This window comes from Meleagris gallopavo, chromosome 1 (assembly GCF_000146605.3).
Source record: "Meleagris gallopavo isolate NT-WF06-2002-E0010 breed Aviagen turkey brand Nicholas breeding stock chromosome 1, Turkey_5.1, whole genome shotgun sequence".
Lineage (NCBI taxonomy): Eukaryota > Metazoa > Chordata > Aves > Galliformes > Phasianidae > Meleagris > Meleagris gallopavo.
In genome coordinates, this window is record NC_015011.2 from 105,693,135 (window position 1) to 105,711,968 (window position 18,834).

At 39.3% G+C, this 18,834-nt stretch overlaps 1 protein-coding gene across 2 annotated transcripts in view; it reads left to right on the top strand.

Moving 5' to 3' along the window:
* PCP4 (Purkinje cell protein 4) overlaps nucleotides 1–18,834 on the top strand; it is a 52,541-nt gene that overhangs the window by 19,756 nt on the left and 13,951 nt on the right. For both annotated transcript variants that reach the window (XM_003202949.3, XM_010723831.2), the window contains one exon: nucleotides 1,368–1,419. In XM_003202949.3, the coding sequence (XP_003202997.1) occupies nucleotides 1,368–1,419 (52 nt within the window). The remainder of the gene's footprint in view (nucleotides 1–1,367; nucleotides 1,420–18,834) is intronic.

Here is an 18,834-nt window from a genome sequence, read left to right on the forward strand (position 1 = left end):
TTTTTTGGCATTATTAGCCAAAAGTTTTCTTTCCTGTTGTAGACTGTGAAGCTCCAGGGAGAAACAAAAATATATTTCCATTGCATGGGATGGTAGCTACAGACTCAAAGTTATTTTCTGTAGGGATTCTGTCTCACTGCACAGTGCACAGTGTAAGATGAGGCAAAGGCAGCAGAACAGAGTCATGCACTGAAGTCTGCCAGAGGAAGGAAGATGAGAAACCTCACCATGGGCATGTGGATGCACGATAGACCATATGTAGCTTTTTTGCTGTCCTCCTGAGGGGTTTGAAGAACTTCTTTCTCCCTCTGGCTTTCTATAATGAGAGCTAAGAGTAAACATGAAGGTTTTGTACTTACATCATGAATACCCTGAGAATGCAAACACAGTGGGAGATGAAGGACAGAAACTAGAGGAGTTTTTAATCAGCTGCTCTGCAGTAAATACCTGAGGATAAGTTTGCCTGTACAATTTTTCATAACAGAATGAGTATGATTGTCCATTTTTTAGTGCAAACCATGTGGTTTGCAATGCTGCTGCAGTTGTTAACTTTCCTGATGCATGAAGATATGTTACCTCTGAATGCAACTAGATTTATTCACTGTAAACTTCATACTCCTGGTTTTTCACATGAACAGCTCTAGGGGATGGATTTTTTAATCTGTTTCAGTAATACATATAAGTATGAATAATTTTGCATAAGGAATGCAAATTTTACCAAAATTTTACCAAATTTTAGTTTATTAAGCACCTTAATTCCACCTGTGAGATGCTCTCTCTGAGGGACGCAGTATAGGTTTTTTTTTTGTGTTTTTTTTTTTGAGTAGCCATTCCTAAGCTAGTAAATTATATAAGTGTAACCACACTAATACTGCTTTGCCATGGTGAATATCTGTTTGGGCTGCACTGGCATTTGCTATAAGTCACTTACTATTTATTCACAGTATTTTGCATGGAATGTCATGAAGGTGTTCTTTAGACTAAGTGAGTTTAAGTGGGAAGTTCCATCTGTGTTTGAGGACAAAATGGAAAATCTGACCAATGTCAAAAGAATCCCACGGATGGATGCATGGCAGAGACCCGAGGGAATGTCCTACTGTAGCTCGTACTTTTGCACTGTTTTAACCTGACTACACATTGCCCATCACTAGCAGGTGATAACAGTGTACAATTACCTGCATATTTACATAGCTGTGCCTACATGGCACCAAGTGTTCCTATTTTGACTGCTGGTTTTTCTAAACAGCATCGTAAAAGGGTGAGTGACTATCCAAGAGATTGAAGGGAAATCTAACTGTAACTGCTAGCAGTTCCAAGATGATAATCCACGTTTGTTCTAACTGCTTTTTCTTTCCCTCTTCTACCAGAGACAAGGAACTGGAGCTACAAATGGAAAAGATAAGACATCTGGGGAGAATGGTAAGTGTAAGCTATATTTCTTGATGGAGAATATTGAGCCAATTAAATAGATATGGATATTTACTGTAATGACAGATGTCAGACAGCATCAGTTCTGTTTTTTTTTCCTCTGACGTTTTGCATGTTTTTGACAAACTCTAAGGGCTTCAAGGGATTGTGTCATTGTGTCCTTTGTATATTCAAACCATGTATTTAAGTAGAGATTTGCTCCTGAGTTCACACTATGTAAATCAAATATTAGAAATCATCACAGACTATGACAAGATAGTGTTTGGTATGTGAGAAAAGAACAAAAGAGAGAAGATTAAACATTATAAGTAGTTGCTACATGAATAAGGTGTACAAAAGTAAATAATTACAAAGACTTGTCCATGAATATAATTTTTAATTCCACCTAACTTTAGGCTGATAACTGAGGTACTAAAGTTAGAAACCACTTGCACAGAGCTCATCTGAGAGTTGATGGAGAGAGGATGTGAATAGGCAAATCATAGAGAGTGACCATATAGCAAATGAGATCCTGACTTTAGCATTCTGCATAGTTGGATGAATCTGAATGCATGCTCCACTGTTCAAAGGGGCAAGTTATGTTTTTGGCCTCTAACAAAGGGGCAAGCAGAAGCCAATTCCTACTCCATGAAAGGTGCAAAAAATTCTATCCGGAAAATGTTTTCCATTTTTTTTGCTTTAAAAAAAAAGAAGAAGAAAACCAACTGAATTTTCAGTAAAAACATTTGTATTTAGTTGAGAACTGATTTTATTTCCTATAGGAGGCAGAAGCACATTGCATACCAGCAATCATGCAATTAAAATCCTGTTACCATCAGCAATATTTTTCAGAGGAAAACATTGTGATTATCTTTAATTATAGACTCACCCAAATATAAGACAACATCATTTTGTAGACTTTCATGAACAGGGGAGTGATTGAGCTAAAAAAAAATACGCTGTTTGCTCTGTTTGATCATTTAGCTCTAATCAAAAGATGTTCTGGTAGTTCATCTTCTCCAGTGAGAATCAAGAAGAATGTAAGTGTCTTCTTTGAAAAGTTGAGGGTTTTATTGGGATGAGATATTTAAGCAGTGATTTTCTGGCCTTTGTGTTGGTCTGCCCAGAAACATGGGGTGCTCTGAGGCAACATATCCTAAAAGACTGAGTCCTTTTCTGCTTAGTTTTCGTATTACAGTGAGGTGACTTTCCCATAAGAGTTGTTTGCATAATGCTACAGTAAATGAAATCAGTAGATGATGTTCCCAATATGATAAAACACAAATTAAAGGATGGAAAAAAGAAATAAATATTTTGGCTTGTTATACTGTTGAATTAGTGGGAACAAATGTACCCTGACAGCAAAGCCATTTGCATCCTGAAGTTAACAGGAAAGGAAAGCAAGCAAAATTATGCCAACCATTTGGGCAGCATGGAAAGCATGTTTTTCTCTTTACTGTTAAAGCACATTATGAACTGAGCTCATTTACTATGAATTTCTTTACAAATAAAGTTGTCCTGCCAAATTCAGCTGAGATTTACTTATTTTGCAGCCTTTTTAGAGGCAAATTTCTTTTTCTCCTCTAGGAGAATTTTGACTGGCTTGCGTAATTAATTCAAATATACAATTCTGCTTAGTTATAGCGTAGTTTTATGCATGGTATAAACAGGCAAATGCTTACTTCATCTTAGTTAGATAACATCAATTATTTTTGTAATGAAATTATAACCAAAAAAACCTGTCACCAACATAAAAAAGAGCAGCAGCAGGGGAGATAAAACACAGTCCCTTTTTTCTCCCAAATCCACATGCTTACAAGAGAATGAATTAGAACTAGAACTTTCAACCTGAGACTGAATTCTAAATCAAAGAAGCAGAAAAAGTCTGTCTGTCTGCACTTTATTAGCTGTATGTAGTTAGAATTTGAGCAAAAGTGATTTATTCTTCTGGATACCGGGTGTGCTGTAAAACAAAATGTAATATACTGTGTATTGCAGAAGTCTGCAAAATGTGCATATCTTAAATTTGTACTGTGGCTGCTCTTATCAGCCACTTCTTCAAATGGTCATTTCCCTATCAAAATAACTTTCCCTCTTGTTGGAAACGGGAAGTAGAGAGGAAGAAACAAAACCGCCTTTCATTTTAGTGTAAAATACAGAGTCATACTATGAAAACTGTTTGAGAAATTGAACTGGCCTGGTCACTGTCCTTGCTCTTGATTACAAATCCTGGAATAACGGCTGAGAACAAGCCCTGACAATTAATAATGATGCTCAGATCTTGTTACAGTTTTGATTCACATAATGGAGAAACTGCTGTGGGTAAAGTTGTCTGTGGAGAGAGAATTTTGGGTCCATCTCTAGGCTGAGTCATAACTGGAGAAACTAAAGCCAATGTCTATGACAATAGTACTCTCCCTCTTTGAAGATGTATATGGGGTTGCTGTTACTGTAAAGTATTTAAGGAAACTAAATATCTGCAGACTCCTTTTACAGTAGTGGTAGGTTTGGTAGTTGTTAATGAATGTGTGTTTTTAGATCTTTGGGCAGTGATACCATATACTTAGTCATATTTAGTCACCCCAGCAACAGCCTCTCTTAGTCTTGTTAAAAAACTCTGCTGGAGGTTTTTATAATAAAACACAAAATGCCGGCACAGTCCCATCCTCCACTGAGTTGATGCGGCCTTGTTCTAGCAGCCTTACTCACTGGCGCAAGGGGATGTGCAATGGGAAAGACAGCTTCAGAAAAACTGTGTGGAGCAGTGATGTGTGACAGTGTGTGTCAGAGCTTGTGATAATGGGAGAAGAAAATCCTGTACCCAAACTGTACTGGTTATGTTGATAAATGGAGTGTACATATATGGGACCTTCATTCATCAGCCGTATCTTCCTGCAACTGCCTTGAATTTTCCTGCAGACTGCTAAGTGTTAGTGTCCTTTTTCACTTTCAGAGTACTGGACATTAGCAGACCTCCACTGTATTTGTATAATATACACCACTATATCCTCCTTGCTTTATGCAGCAACAAGCCAATAATTCTTGAAAGTGTATCTGTATTATAAATACTGAATAATCGCTTGTGTTGGAACAAGTTCTACTGCTGTTGAAGGTTAACAGCAAAACTCTCAGTGACCACACAGGATGACATTTATCTGACTTGACCTTTTCAACAAATTGTAGTTTGGTCTTGATCATGACCTGTAAAAGGGCAGATAACAATTCATCTCTTCCTAAAGAATAACAACTATTGCATTACAGTGTTTTATCATGGTATATCAGTGGCTTGGAAAAGGCTAGTGAAGTCATTGTAAGAGTACCTGACAACTTCAGTGGGCATTGAATGTTGCAAGGTGGTACCATGCAATCTACTCTTTACATACTAGCACATTTAACATAGTAGCAGCTACGTCAGAACCATCTATTATTTTCTTTAGATTTACAATACTCCTTTTTCCTATTAATAGATCTAATTATTCTGTATCTAACGCATGTGATTTTTAGTTGATATTTGTAATCATTATCTCAGAATATTATGTCTATCATTCAGCAATATGAATATTAACAATAATAAAATCCATTTTTTTTTCACATGATGAATTCTATAAATGCCCATCTCTAAGTAAAAAGAAAATGAACACTTTTGAATTAAGTTGCATGTCATGGTGGAGTCAGTCTATGCAGTAAGGAGAAGATAGTTGCACTGAGAAACTGAATCCATTTCTTTCAGTTTCTATTCTGTTCTCAAGCATTTATCCTGAGAGTTCACGATATTTGCTTTGGGTGCTTAGAAAACTGTAAATGGATAAAAACTCTGGGTTTCTTCATCTTTTTTTCTGTACACCATGGGTTGGCTCTGCACAGGAGCTTATCTAAAATGGAAGCATCTGAACTGACTTAAATTTGAATACTTCTAGAAAAAAAATATTAACAATAACTCTAAAGAGTTGTGTATGTTGGGATGGAGCTCTCATTAGTAAGTTTTCCCTTTTTTTGCATCTTTTAATGCGGTCAACTGTCCATTCACCAACTTCAGCTGCTCAAGGAATTTGGTAAATTACACACTCTATGCCTGCTGCATTCAGAGTAGAATGCTAGGTCCAGCAGGGTAAATAATCATCTTCATAGTAAATAATCATCTTCATGTGGAGTGCTTGGATCCAACAGTGCATTATTTCCTGGCTAGAATTCAGGATCGTTATTATAATAGACTTTAATATAAATATTTGTTTGAGAACTCAAAATTAATTTTCCACTAATATTCTCCAATGACTATTTAAAAATACACTGGTTTTGGGAACAGCCCAACAAATGAAGTTGTGGAGAAAGATTTCAAAAAAGAAAGGAAAATATAAGGCTGATTTGTGTAAATATTTAAATATGCTCATGGAATGTGGGTTTGCCATGTCCGCCCAGATCCAGAGGTCACATTCTTCACTCACAGGGAAAGATAGTGATTGAGCTGTAGCGTTGTAATGCTTTGTGCATTTTGTTTTTCCCACGGAACGTAGCTTGTGAGACAAAAGATGAAGCAGATCTCTCTCTCTCTTTGATATTTCACCCTCACAGCACTAATCAGAAGTTGAGAAGGGTACCATTGGAACTATGTGTAGTACTGAATTTTCTTGGGTATTCTGTTGAGTGTTGGGAGGAAATGGTTTTGCCACTTTCCTCACTATGGTATTCTGCTAAAATATTCTTGTCCCTTGAAAGCAGAGCCTTACAGAAGATGATCTCCTAGTCAGCAAATGTCTCTCTCCTCCATTTCATTCAGTTTATGCCCAGAACCAATTTTTGTTCCATCTCATAAAACCCACCTGATTCTGGTGGGGATTTAGGAAGTGGAAGATTCAGCACGAGCCAGCAATGTGCACTTGACACAGCTCAGAAGGCCAACCATATCCTGGGTTACATCAAGAGAAGTGTGACCAACCAACAGGGTGAGGGAGGTGATTCTGCTCCTCTACTCTGCTTTTGTGAGATCCCACCTGAAGTACGGCATCCAATTCTGGAGTATCCAACACAAGAAAGACATCGAGCTGTTGGAGCAGGTCCAGAGGAGGCCACAAAGATGACCAGAGGATTGGAAAACCTCCCCTATAAGGACAGACTGAAAGAGCTGGGGATCTTCAGCCTGGTGAAGGGAAGGCTCCGAGGAAACCTTGTAGCGGCCTTCAGTACCTGAAAGGGGCCTACATGAAAGCTGGGGAGGGATTTTTCATAAGGGCAGGTAGTGACAGGACGAGGGAAAATGGCTTTAAACTGGCAGAGGGTAGATTTAGACTAGAAGTTAGGAAGAAATTCTTTACTGTGAGAGTGGTGAAACGCTGGAACAGATTGCCCAGCGAAGCTGTGGATGCCCCCTCCCTGGAAGCACTCAAGGCCAGGCTGGATGGGGCTTTGAGCAACATGGTGTAGAGGGAGGTGTCCCTGCCTATAGCAGGGGGGTTGGAACTGGATGATATTAAAGGTCCCTTCCAACCCAAACCATTCTATGGTAAGTGTGAAGTGAGAATTATTTGCTGTACGTCAGCCCCCAAATCTCAGAATAGAAAGTCTGTGTTTCAGTAACATTCCTAGATGTCTGCGCTCCCATCAAATAATATAACACTTTCATAAAGCCTAAATACAAAAGTGTTTGAACCCTTTGCATAGTTACATAAGTTGTATTTTGTCATGTACTGATTGCTCAGGCTCAGAAAAGGGTGTAAAAATCCTGTGTGAACTCAGTGCTGTGATCTGCAGCTGAGAGCATTTCAAATGACAGCTGGGAGAAAGCAAGTAATTCTGGATGAGTAGCTATGCTGTTGAGATAGGTTTCATGGTAAAAACCGTACAGGCAACCTAATCCACTGAAGTTTAGGCACTTTCATGGGGACACCCACACAAAAAGTTTAGCCAGAACCAAACCAAACATGTTCCAGGTCCTCTTCTGGCCTGTATCTCTTCCTTCACCCTCCTGATCTGTGTATCAAGGAGTCCGGCAGTCTCCTCAGAATGCCAGCGTGTCTCAGCTGAAGACAGATCTAGCCTTTAATAATAAGGCTCTCAGATTGTTCACGGATCTTCCCTAGAGAGGATGCTGAAAGGAAGAAAGGGGAATTATACATGAACTTCATTTCCTCTCCTAGGTGAATTTCCATTTCTTGAGGCCAGGGATAAGTTTAAGTTCTCTCCAGAGAAATGTGGTGTGCTTATTTATTTAGAAGAGTGCTAACGAGGATAGTTCACCAAAAAATTTCTTATCAGCAACTTCTGATGTTTTTCTCACTACAAAAACTTTCAAAGCAACAACTTACATGTTTTTGATAAACTGAACACCTTCTTTACTGGAGCTTCATCTACCCCCACGTCTACACACGCACAGTGGCCATCTGGTTTCTGGGGAAAGCTGTCTATTAGAGTTTAAAGGAGAGAATAAACCTGACTGAAACTTTAAATAATAGTTTTGAGAACCCAGATGCTGCTTGTATTCTTCTGTTATCTGGCACAACTGGTGTGATATTGTATATTACTGCTGGATTTCATCTGGTGAGTAAGACCTTTCATTTTAAAATGTTTAGTCAGAAGCGTCTTAAAGCATCTTATTAAAAGTTTCAGTGATGAACAGAGCCAACAGTGCTCATGTAGTCCTGGCCAATGTCCTGTCTTCAGACTTCCCTGGAAGTTTTCATTTTGTGTATTGTTTGCAACTACCCTCATGACTTCCAAATAAGTCCATCCCTACACGCAAATAATACTGCATTATGCACATGCAATGTTTCCATGTGTTTGTTGATTCCTAATGTTAGTTATGCAGCTTTTCTGGTGTGTCACTCTGTTGTTGTTGTTGTTGTTTTTTCTCTTAAAATAACTGCACTTAAGAGGAAAACAATGGTTTCCAGTCTGATAAAAGAGTACCAGGAAAGCAAATCATATGCAAAAGTTCCCAGGGGAAAAAAACAAACAAACAAACAAAAAAAACAAACCAAAAAAACAAAATGTAAAGAAAAACAGCACAACTATAAGCAACTGTTTCAACTTTTTGAAGTCCTTCAAAGGACTGAAAAATATGACTTCAAAATATTTTTCTCTTTTTTTTTTTTCCCCTCCCCTTAGAGGTCCCTTAAACCCCCAGCTAGCTGGCACCTTTGAGTTGGAAAAACCCTCACACTTAGTGTTCCTGCCACAAATGAATCTGTCTAGGTACTTATATGGTCCTCACCACTGTAGTAACTGAATGCTTTCCAAGTATTTAAAAATAGAGATAACAATAACAATCCCTGCTTCATTTCATCTCTTTCTTTCCAGCTTGCTACAAGAATAACTTGATTAATTTATGAGATCTTTGTTGTATACACAGTGCCTGCATACAAGCTGGGATACGTATGTGTATATGCCTGCTTACATGTGGTATTTTCAAACTGCATGCATACAAATTCAGCTCAATTTCTGAAACATGAAGAAGTGAGCACATGTATATAAGTGTACATACTTACCTATGGCCACTAATATGGTCTGCTCCTTTGCACAACTTTTGCAGGAGGTAGCAGTTAGTAGAGCTGCAGCCATCCTGCAGCACTGCAATTAGAAATAGACTGAGGAAATAATTATGAATTATGCTTAATGATGATTCAGTTTCAGTTGTTAATAGATTATTTTTGTCCTGTTGCATGAGTTGTTGTGCATACACTTCAGGAAAGTTTATACTGTCAATAAACCAAGCTCAGTTTGGACATAGAGGAGTAGTGAAATTACCTGAAAGAAAGGAGCTTTAACAGAACTGTTAAGTCCCAGACCTGAGCCTCTACAAGATCCCTACAAGGCTACTGGCATATTCATTTGTCTTTTGGTGTTTTTTTTTTTTTTTTTGTTGTGTGTGTGTTTGTGTGTGTGTGTGAGTGTGTGTGTATGTATGTGTCTTTTGTTTGTTTGTTTTGTTCTTTTGGTAGGGGGATATTTGCACTGACTGTGCCCTTGTCTTCTAATTTGTTCTATTATTTTTTTTTCTGACTTCTAGTTTCTTCCCTTTGCTGATGGCCACAACTTTTCTCTTTTGTAAGGTTTTTTTGTATCAGCTGCTTTGCCATAGCAATGATCAGAGAATCATAGAATGGTTTGGGTTGGAAGGAATCTTTATGATCATCTAGTTCCAGCCCTCTTTAATAGGCAGGGATATCTTCCCCTAGACCAGGTTTCTCAAAGCCCCATCCAGCCTGGCCTTGAATGCTTCCAGGGAGAAGGCATTCACAGCCTCACTGGGCAACCTGTTTCAGTGTTTCACCACCCTCACAGTAAGTAAATTCTTCCTAATATCTAGTCTAAATCTACTAGTGTCCTGCCACTACCTGCCCTTACGAAAAAACCCTCCCCAGCTTTCCTGTAGGCCCCCTTCAGGTATTGAAGGCTGCTACAAGGTCTCCTTGGAGCCTTCTCTTCTCCAGGCTGAAGATCCCCAGCTCTCTCAGCCTGTTCTTGTAGGAGAGGTACTCCAGCCCTCTGATCATGACGACTATGTGGCTTTGATCTTGCAGCATTTTGGATCCAGGCATTTGGGAGATGTCCAATTCTTTTGCATTTCAGTGACTATTGGGCACCTGGAAGGTGGTCCAATCTCTCATCCTTTCTGAGAAGCCCGTTTGTAAAGATTAGGGGTGGGGGAAGCAGTTGCAAATTAAGGAAAACAAATGCTGATCTGGTGGGTTTTGCCATTCACATGACTCACAAATATGCTGGAGTTCCTATCAAGTTGTTGAGGAAAGGCAGAACTGAAATTATGCCTTTGACCGTATTTCTTCTGGAGATCAGTTTGTAATTATCAGTGCTCTGCCTGCCTATGCACCAGGGTAGACAAGACCTCTTTCCATGGTCTTGGCTGGTACATGGCTGACATGCGCTGGCTTGCTTCCACAAATGTGTACTCATGAAACAGTGCTGTCATCAGTACTCTGAGAAGAACATTCAGTTCTGCTTTGCTGCTGATAGGAACCCAAATGAAGAACCCAGGTCAGCTAGTTTCTAGGTAGGCCTAGTAAAACTAATAATGGTACCTCTGAAATGAATCTGCCCATATATCATCATGGATAGTTTGCCAATAGTCTGTAAGCATTAGAGTAAATGGTGCAAGAAGTGGCGTATTGACACTGGAAGTCCTTGGAGTTAGATTGTCACAAATTACAGATGTCTCTTTCCATGTCCACAGACTCTAACAACAGGTGATTAAAAGGCCACAAAAAAAAAGGTGGATGTAGCTTAGTAGCATGATTTTTCTAATTTAGTGGAAATGAAAAATGAAAGGGGAGCACAGTCAATGCACAACAAAAGTTGCCAGAGTTTATTGTTACAGAAACATCACTTTAACTACACATTAACTGCTTTACTTCATATACAGGCTTTTGTTCTGTTGTTTTTCTTTTCCAGAAGACTTGGTTTTCTAGATGAAATGAAAAATCTTTTCCTCTTATGAATTCCTTTTCCATTAGTAAGTCAGTAAAAAAATCTTTTTTTTTTCTGATGGTTTTCAAGCTTTTAATTTGTAGCACCGAGCCCTTAATACACTTAGCTTGATACTCCAAAATTAGCTTGCAATTTGGTATTATCAGGCTACCTTCTGCAAGCAACTAGCATTTAGAACAGCAGGAGTGTTACAGACATGATTAAAGTTTGGTCCTTAGCTGAACATCCTTATGGGATCAAGGTAGTTAAGTCTGCAGAAAGGAACTGGATACTGCAATGTAAATCAGTGCACCTCCAGTCTTGACACTCAGAATTGGATTTTAGGACATTATATAAAGTTCCTAGGCTCCACATACATAGCAAGAGAAGGTTTCTCATCCAATTATATCTTGGGTTCCTAAGCTGAACAGGAGCCAGTAAAATCAATGACAGTAAATTCTGTTCCTCTTTAGAAGTTTGGGGTGGAAATCCTCTTTTCTGGTGGTAAATGTGTACGTATGAGACACCTAATGCTCTATTTATCTCTCTATTGACAATTCTTCTGTGATGTGATAGGACATACAGAAATGGGATTCAGAAAAGCCAAGGTGCAGATAGAGCTGAAATCGGCAAGGAATGTGAAAAAATAACAGAAGGGATTCTTTGGATACATTGGGCAGAAGAGACAGGAAAGGGAAAGTGTACTCCCTTTGATAAACAAGAAGGGAACATTGGCTTCAACAGACAGGGAGGAGGTTGAGGTACTCAATAAATTCTTTGCATCTGTCTTCACTGGCAGTCAGGCTTCCCACTTCTCTCATGTGCCTGAATCTCTAGGTGGGGATTAGGTGGGCAAAATCTTCCCCACTGTAAGAGCAGAGCAAGTCTGAGACTACCTTATGAGGCTGGTTGTGTACAAGTCTGTGGGACCAAATGACATGCATCCCAGGGTCCTGAAGAAACTGGCTGATGTGGTTGATGAGCCACTCCATCATATTTGAAAAGTCATAGCTGACAGGAGAAGTCTCCGGTGACTGGAGAAAGGGAAGCATCTCTCCAGTTCCTGGGCAGCCTGATCTGGTGGGTGATGGCCCTGCCCATTGCAGGGAAGTTTGAACGAGATGATCTGTAAGGTCTCTTCCAACCTAAGCCATTCTATGATGCTTATTAGAATGAGCTTCTCTGGAGAGCTAGGTGATTGAAGATCTCAATTTGATTTAGCAGTAAAATAGCTTCTGACTTGCTGGACCCTGTCAAGGCTGAGGAATCTGTGGGTGTGATGGAAATGCTAAGTAACAGCCCGAAGCAGTGATTGAGCACCTGGTGGGAAGGCAGGGGCAACCCAGGGGAACTCAGGTGCATGCAATGTACCTGAGTGACTGGAAAGGTTGGAGCCAGCATCCATCCCCTCTCATACCTCTTTTAACGGTTGGCAGTGGAGGTGAGACTATTTCCCTGGAGATCTCTGCTTGTCGCCTTCTGAAGGTGAGCAGCTATTTTCCTTTGTTTCTGCATCCACGGCTGCTGCACTTGGGCTTATCCTCTCTTGCTGCAGCCTGAAGCTCTGCTACTCTGCTGTCTTTGCTGTGTTTTCCATCACATTATAGTGTTATGGGGGGTAATATTACAGAGCTTGCACATCTCTGAAATCAAATAGATACTCCATGGGATTTTTCAGTATATCAGGTTTGGATGTGGGCATCTAATTTCTCCTCAATTCCATCTCAAACAAATCTGTTCTTAGTTAGATCTGGTCAAACTTAGCTTCCTTGTGCAACCTCTTCCAGCTATTTTCTGTATGGAAGTCTAACATCCGAATATTTCCTGGCTTGAGGAGGTCTTCATTAGATAGGATACTGGATTTGAAAGCATTTGCTTTGGTCAAGTGCACTCAGTTCATTTTTTCCTCAGTCTGCGCTGGGTTAGGAATAGGAAGAACTGAGAAAAATAGATATCTTCCAACGAGGAATTTTCAAGAAAAGAAGAAACTTAAATAATGTCAGATATGGAAAAGACATTTCAAGAGTCATGGTGGAAAATAGGGCAGGGTGTTTTGGCAACTTTTGGGAGATACTGTCAGTATTGCAGAGACTGGAACTCTGCTCTCAGCACTTCTAGAGTCTCATAGCAGTATCATTTAACAGCAGTTGATGAATGAGTATTCTAACTGTATTTTGAGTATATCATTTTTCATTTGAATTTATACTGAAAAACCCTGAGACTGCTGGTTGACTCTAGGTAGAAAAGCATTCATTATTCGTTAGGTGTTAGTGAAACACTGTCACTCCACAGTGAGCAATTTACCAACTCCTCTAAATGCTGCCAATAAGGAATGGACGTGTGCAAATGTATTCATTAGCACAAACTAATTAAAATCCAGGCTTATATCCAGGAAAAGAATACTTCATTGTAAGACTTTTGAATTCATTGTCTGTATCAATCTAGCACTAACTGTCCCGGATCCACAGTTTCTAATCTTAGAAATCTCATGCCAAAAACCCAACCAATGGAGAAGAGTTAGCCTTTTGGATTGCTTATGACTTTTTAACCCTACTTCTAATTTCACAGCTATTTCAGAGGTGCTCCTTCCTGAGAATATATTGCAGCACTCTTTCAGACATAAAGCGTAGAATAGCGTCCCTTGCCTGAACATCTTTAGGTTGATTGCACTGTGGTGATGCATTAACTTCTGATGCAGTGTGACTTTTTTCTTCTGTAGTTCACAGTTTAGGTTAGCCTCAATCAGTTCTTCTACTTTTGTAGTTGTTTTTTTTTTTTTTAAGGGCTTGTTCTGTTCATTCTGCCTATTTTACATCTGCACTGTTTTCTCCAGCCAGACAGCACTGCTGTGTCCTTTTCAGTATTCTTAAAATAATTTAGTTTTCATTAAAATTGGCAGTGCCTTCCATTATTATTTTTCTGACTTTATCAATTTAGAGATTGTAAATGTATAATTCAGACCAAAGGGTGTTAGGTACAAAGAGGGCATTAAGTCCATTCCCCTCACCCCTCCATTCTTTCCACCACACACTGCAGAATGTGCCTTGCTTTAGTGACAGTCCATAAGCTGCTAATTTTATCATAACCCTCTTATAGAGTGGGAGACAAATTGGAGAGGAAGGATCATTGTATCTATTGCAATTACGTCAGTCTTTCCCCATTTCAGTGTGTGGGCATAGGGCTGGGCAATACGTGACCTGGAGACTGCATCCTTCACTGCTCTGCCTGCACAATATCACCACAGTATATGGGAAATGACTTAATTTCAATATTTTATTTTCAAACCAAATGACAGAGCTTCTGAAACTTGTACTTCCCATTGAGTTCAGGTGAAGGAATGTCTGATACAGCTCTGCAGCTATAGATGCTGCAGAGTTTCTGGCTACATTTAAGAAGGGAAGTAAAAAAAGTAATTATGGGAATGGGAGGGGAGAGGTTAAATACAGGCTGAAGATAGGTTTAGTCTTCTGGCCTTAGGTTTCACTGGATTAATGCTCAGGGTAGTGTAGAATATCAGGTGTGGTACCTTTGAGAAAAGATGGTGATGTTGCTGCTCCTGTGTAATAGTAGAGCTCCAGTTATGTTTGGGCAGCATGATGGGGATGCATTTGTCCCCACACTGGTTTATACAGCAAAGATGAGAACCTGATATCCAGATCCAAATATCCCACTTGCCCCTCTGATAACCAGCAGCCTGAGCCCACAAAGAGAAGAAAGTTGAGACAGATAATGAGGCAGCTGGATTCAAGGCTGTTTGACATCTCAAAGCAGCTATCGCTTGGTCTAGCAGTCAGCAGACTAATTGCTGGCAGACAGCACAAAGCACGGGAAGAGTATGATCTCATCTAATGATTTTGTTCATAAAGCAGATAGCAGTATTTTTCACTAGCAAAAATTTCTTTGTGACCTTTACAAAGAATCTATTCTTAACTAAACCTTGAAATCTCTTGTGAGGTCTGGCTTTAGGAGACAAAGATGTGTTCTGCCTAGAAGTTGAAAAAAACCAACACTCCTATCTTCTGCTATTCGAGAGGGTAGGAAGGCAGACAGAAGATGTGTGATTTGGGACCTCTTTGTCAGTGAGTGACAGTTGCTGTCAAGGGAGGGCACAGACATGGGCTTTGCTAGTCAGTCATGAGTCATGAGCCATCATTCTGTCAATAAGCACCATTTTGTCCCATCTCAGACAAACTTAAGACTTAGGCTAGGTACATGGCTTAGAACTCTTCTTCCTGCATGTAGAAGTCTGATGCACCTTGCCTGCCTTGACTATTGGACCTCTTTCAAACTGTGACCCACACCCAATGCCATAGAAAAGCATCACAACTGTTTTTGAAGTATTTATGGTTTCTGAATGAGGGATCACATAAATAAAAAGCAAGAGATGGATTCATAAGATGGAGTTCCACTGGGGTCTTTCAGCTAAAAGCCATCCCATTATGGAAGAGCCTTAAAAAGAAGCTGTGATTTTTGACTATTTTCTCCATACCTGCCATGCCACAGGTAGACCCTGGAAATAATGCAATCTAGAGGCTGTTCTCAGGTGAGGCAAAACTAGTGTAGAATTTTGGTCTTTGTTCATCTTCTTAAGGTTATTTATGCTAACACTAGCTTTTTCATTATTACGTGGTAGACTGGTTGAAAAGCAGAATGAAAACTTTTTTTCCTTCATTCTTTTTGCTCAATAGAAAGTGCTGCACGCCCAACCAGTTAAGATAGCTACATCAGGTAGTTTCTAATGCTTCTTTGTAGCTTCTCCTCTATAAATGTTTGTGTGAGCTTCTGACTGCCTTTAGTTCTAAGTTTCAGTTTTTAATGAACTGAAGTGTAAGGACATCCATATCTACTGTTATTTCTGGAGTGTGCACCGTGCAAGATGACTGAGAAGCTATTTTACTCTACAAAGCACAAATAGATCCAAATTTACTCTAAACTTGATATGATATGAAAACTACTGGAATTGTGACTTCCCACAGTTCTTACGAGATCACAGTAATTTCCTATGCCTGTAAGTAGTTTTCTCCAGGAAATACTACCTCGAAGCATATTTAGGGGCATATCTCTTGACTGAATTTCAGGATATAAACTTGCAAGTAATTAACCTGAGCTGAGATAGAGCAGCTGCTTCTACTCTGCTGTGTGTTTGTGAGGTTGTTGGCCAAGCAGCAAGAGGCTGAGTACAGCTTCTACTTTTGTTCAGCACAACTTAACATTTCAGTGTAATTACTGAGTTAGAGAGTGATCAGCTAGTTGTCAGCCTCCTTTTCAGGTGTTGGCCATACCTTTTATTGTTGTAGGTTATGCTGCCTGGATGTGACAAAGGAATTGATAAACTTGACCAAGCATGCTAGAAAGTAGAACAATGAAAAACAATGTAGATTTTCCATTCAGGCTGTTCAAGAAAAGATGTTTTGTTTCTCCCTCACTAATGGTTTGCTTGAGAGGAAAGATTGATTGATTTGAAAAATAAATAAATAAATAAATACTCTGGTAATTTCTAGAAGTGTGTGCACAGATTGAGGTAGGCAACAGAAATTAGAGAATCAGACCGTCAGTTGTTGCAAATTGCCATAGCTGTGGTGTCTTCAGTGCTTACACAAGGCCCTGGAGGCTTTCACTATCCTGAGACTTTTTACCAATCCCTGTCTAGTGACAGTAGGCAGTTTTCTGCCAGTGTGGCCTCTCATTCTCCTTATTCTCATGGATGACATGAATGTGTCCATGAGACTGGGGTAAAGAATGTGATGCAGTGGAATGCCCTGGTGTAATTCCAAGCTACTGCCCCTTCTACCATGCAAGTCATACTGCTATGATAGGTCGAGTTACTTGTTCCTTACTTTCTTTCCATCTCCATAAAAGCTGAAGTTTCCCTTTCATATCTTCTGTGAGCTGTTTCTTTTCTGGTGGGCTTTCTTACTGTCTCTTTCATGCTGTGTTTCTGTCTTGTTGCTAATTCTTTCTCCTCCCCAGAGAATTTCATGTCTCCTCAGGACAGATAGGTCAAGCACTACTTCTTCCTCTAACTGCCTCCGCTTATTTTCTCAGGCAAACTTTGCATCTATGTTCAAGAATATGTGTTCATCAGAAGAGGGTAACTGACTAATGCTCTAATTTTTGGAGTCATAATTAATCCTCAGCTGAAGTCTCTAGTTTCTGCATGGTCTCAAAAACTGTTTTCCAAACTAGATTTGACCAGGGCTCAGGTGAGTAGACAGTAAGGAAACACTAGAAAGAAGAGCACCACATTTAAAGATAGAAAGCAATCTTTAAAATACTGTGATTGGAAAATGAGCACTTTCAATTGTCCATTTTTTTTCCTTCTTTGTCAGCTTGGGAATGAGAGAGGGAGTAAACACTGAGTTCCCCGAGGAAGAGAGAATAAAAATATTTAATTTGTTATCTTTACATTCAGGTCTGAAATTCAAGCAGTAAAGAAAACGAGGTGGATTTTAGTTAGGAAGAAAGGAGACTGGTTTTGGGGTGTACTGTATATTGTGCATTCTGCATATGTCAACACTTGTAGTTTCAGCTAGTGACTTTATCCTAGCTTAACTCTGTTACTACATTAACCCAGCTTGTGTTCTCTGATGCAGAGGAAAGACATGAAATTTTGTCATTCTTCTAGATGTTAACATTGTTAAGCTCGTGTTGCTTGTAATCCTCAGAAACAGAGGAAGGAAAAAGCCTACATAGATTAGAAAAATACGGGCTGGAGTAATGATCTGAGGTTGGTCAATTGTGTGTGTCAGCTAAGATGATGTTTCAGGTTGGTTTTATTGACAATCTGACATGTCTGTAAATCCAAGCAGAGCTCAAAGTGTCTGTCTAAGCTTAAATTCAGGTAAGGGAAAATGGTTTTTTATACGTTTCAAATAAGCAACAGAATTAAGCACGAGAGAAATCCTCAATCACAGAACATGTGAAGGAGAGCTTTGATTAGCTTTTGTGTTCTGTGTAATCATTATAAATAACAAACAAAAATTTTTTTTGAGCCTAAAACTTTGAGGAATCACTGGCAACCCTCAAAACACTAACACAAGAATATCCACATTCCCTCTTCAAGGTTTTGTCTATCTATATCTTTATTTCATTTATTTACAGTCTTTACTCACGTTATATATACTTATTTTGTTTGCTATTGTCTGGATTGATGGCAAGGCTGAATCACTGAGATACTGAATTCTGCTGGTTATCAAATCCCTTTTCAGCTGTATAGAGCCTTGCCAAAACTCAACTGCTTCAGCTGAAATTTGCCATGTTAGTTACTTGCTGTCAAGCAGAATTTATTTTGGAGGGGTTCAGCAAAGTTATCCCAGTTGTTTCCAAAAATGAGTCTTGAATAAAATACTAACATGTCGACCAATTAAAAACAATTTCTGGATGCCTCTATTTGGATTGCTCTGAACTGTTATCATTTTGAACAGGAACTTGAGATTTACCATTTGAGATGTGGCTTTTCTATATTTAAACATTGCCAAATTGTAAATGTTTGGAAAGACAAGCCTTACATTTGCATGCATTCAGTGAAGCGATTAATTTTTTTAAATCACTGAGCAAGGTAATAGGCACCAAGACAAATAAACCAATACTGTCTTTGTGGGGCTTGAGGAACTTAGTTTTTTTTCTAATTGCTTCTGCTTGCTATGTTTTGGCTGGGAAATGGAGCTGTGAGCATGGTTTGCCTTTGGTATTACCAAGGTACCACAGTTACTTAGGAGAAAGTGTACCTTCTGTCTTGAATACACAGTGGACAAAAAGTACAGCTCTGAGATCAAAGGATGGAATGTTTGAGTTCAGTAATTCCTGTCGGGAAACTACAGCCGACAGAATATTTAGAGAAGGATTAGTAGTTGTGAATGGAAACTGGGATTAGAAGGAAGGAATGTGAAAAGGCACGTGGTAACTGGAAGAGACCAAGAGCCAGTTAGTGTGGGAAAGGGTTGGATGGAGTTCTGAGATTAGGGGATACTCTGGTACGATTTTGTGGACTAGGACTAACCAGATTTAAAAAAA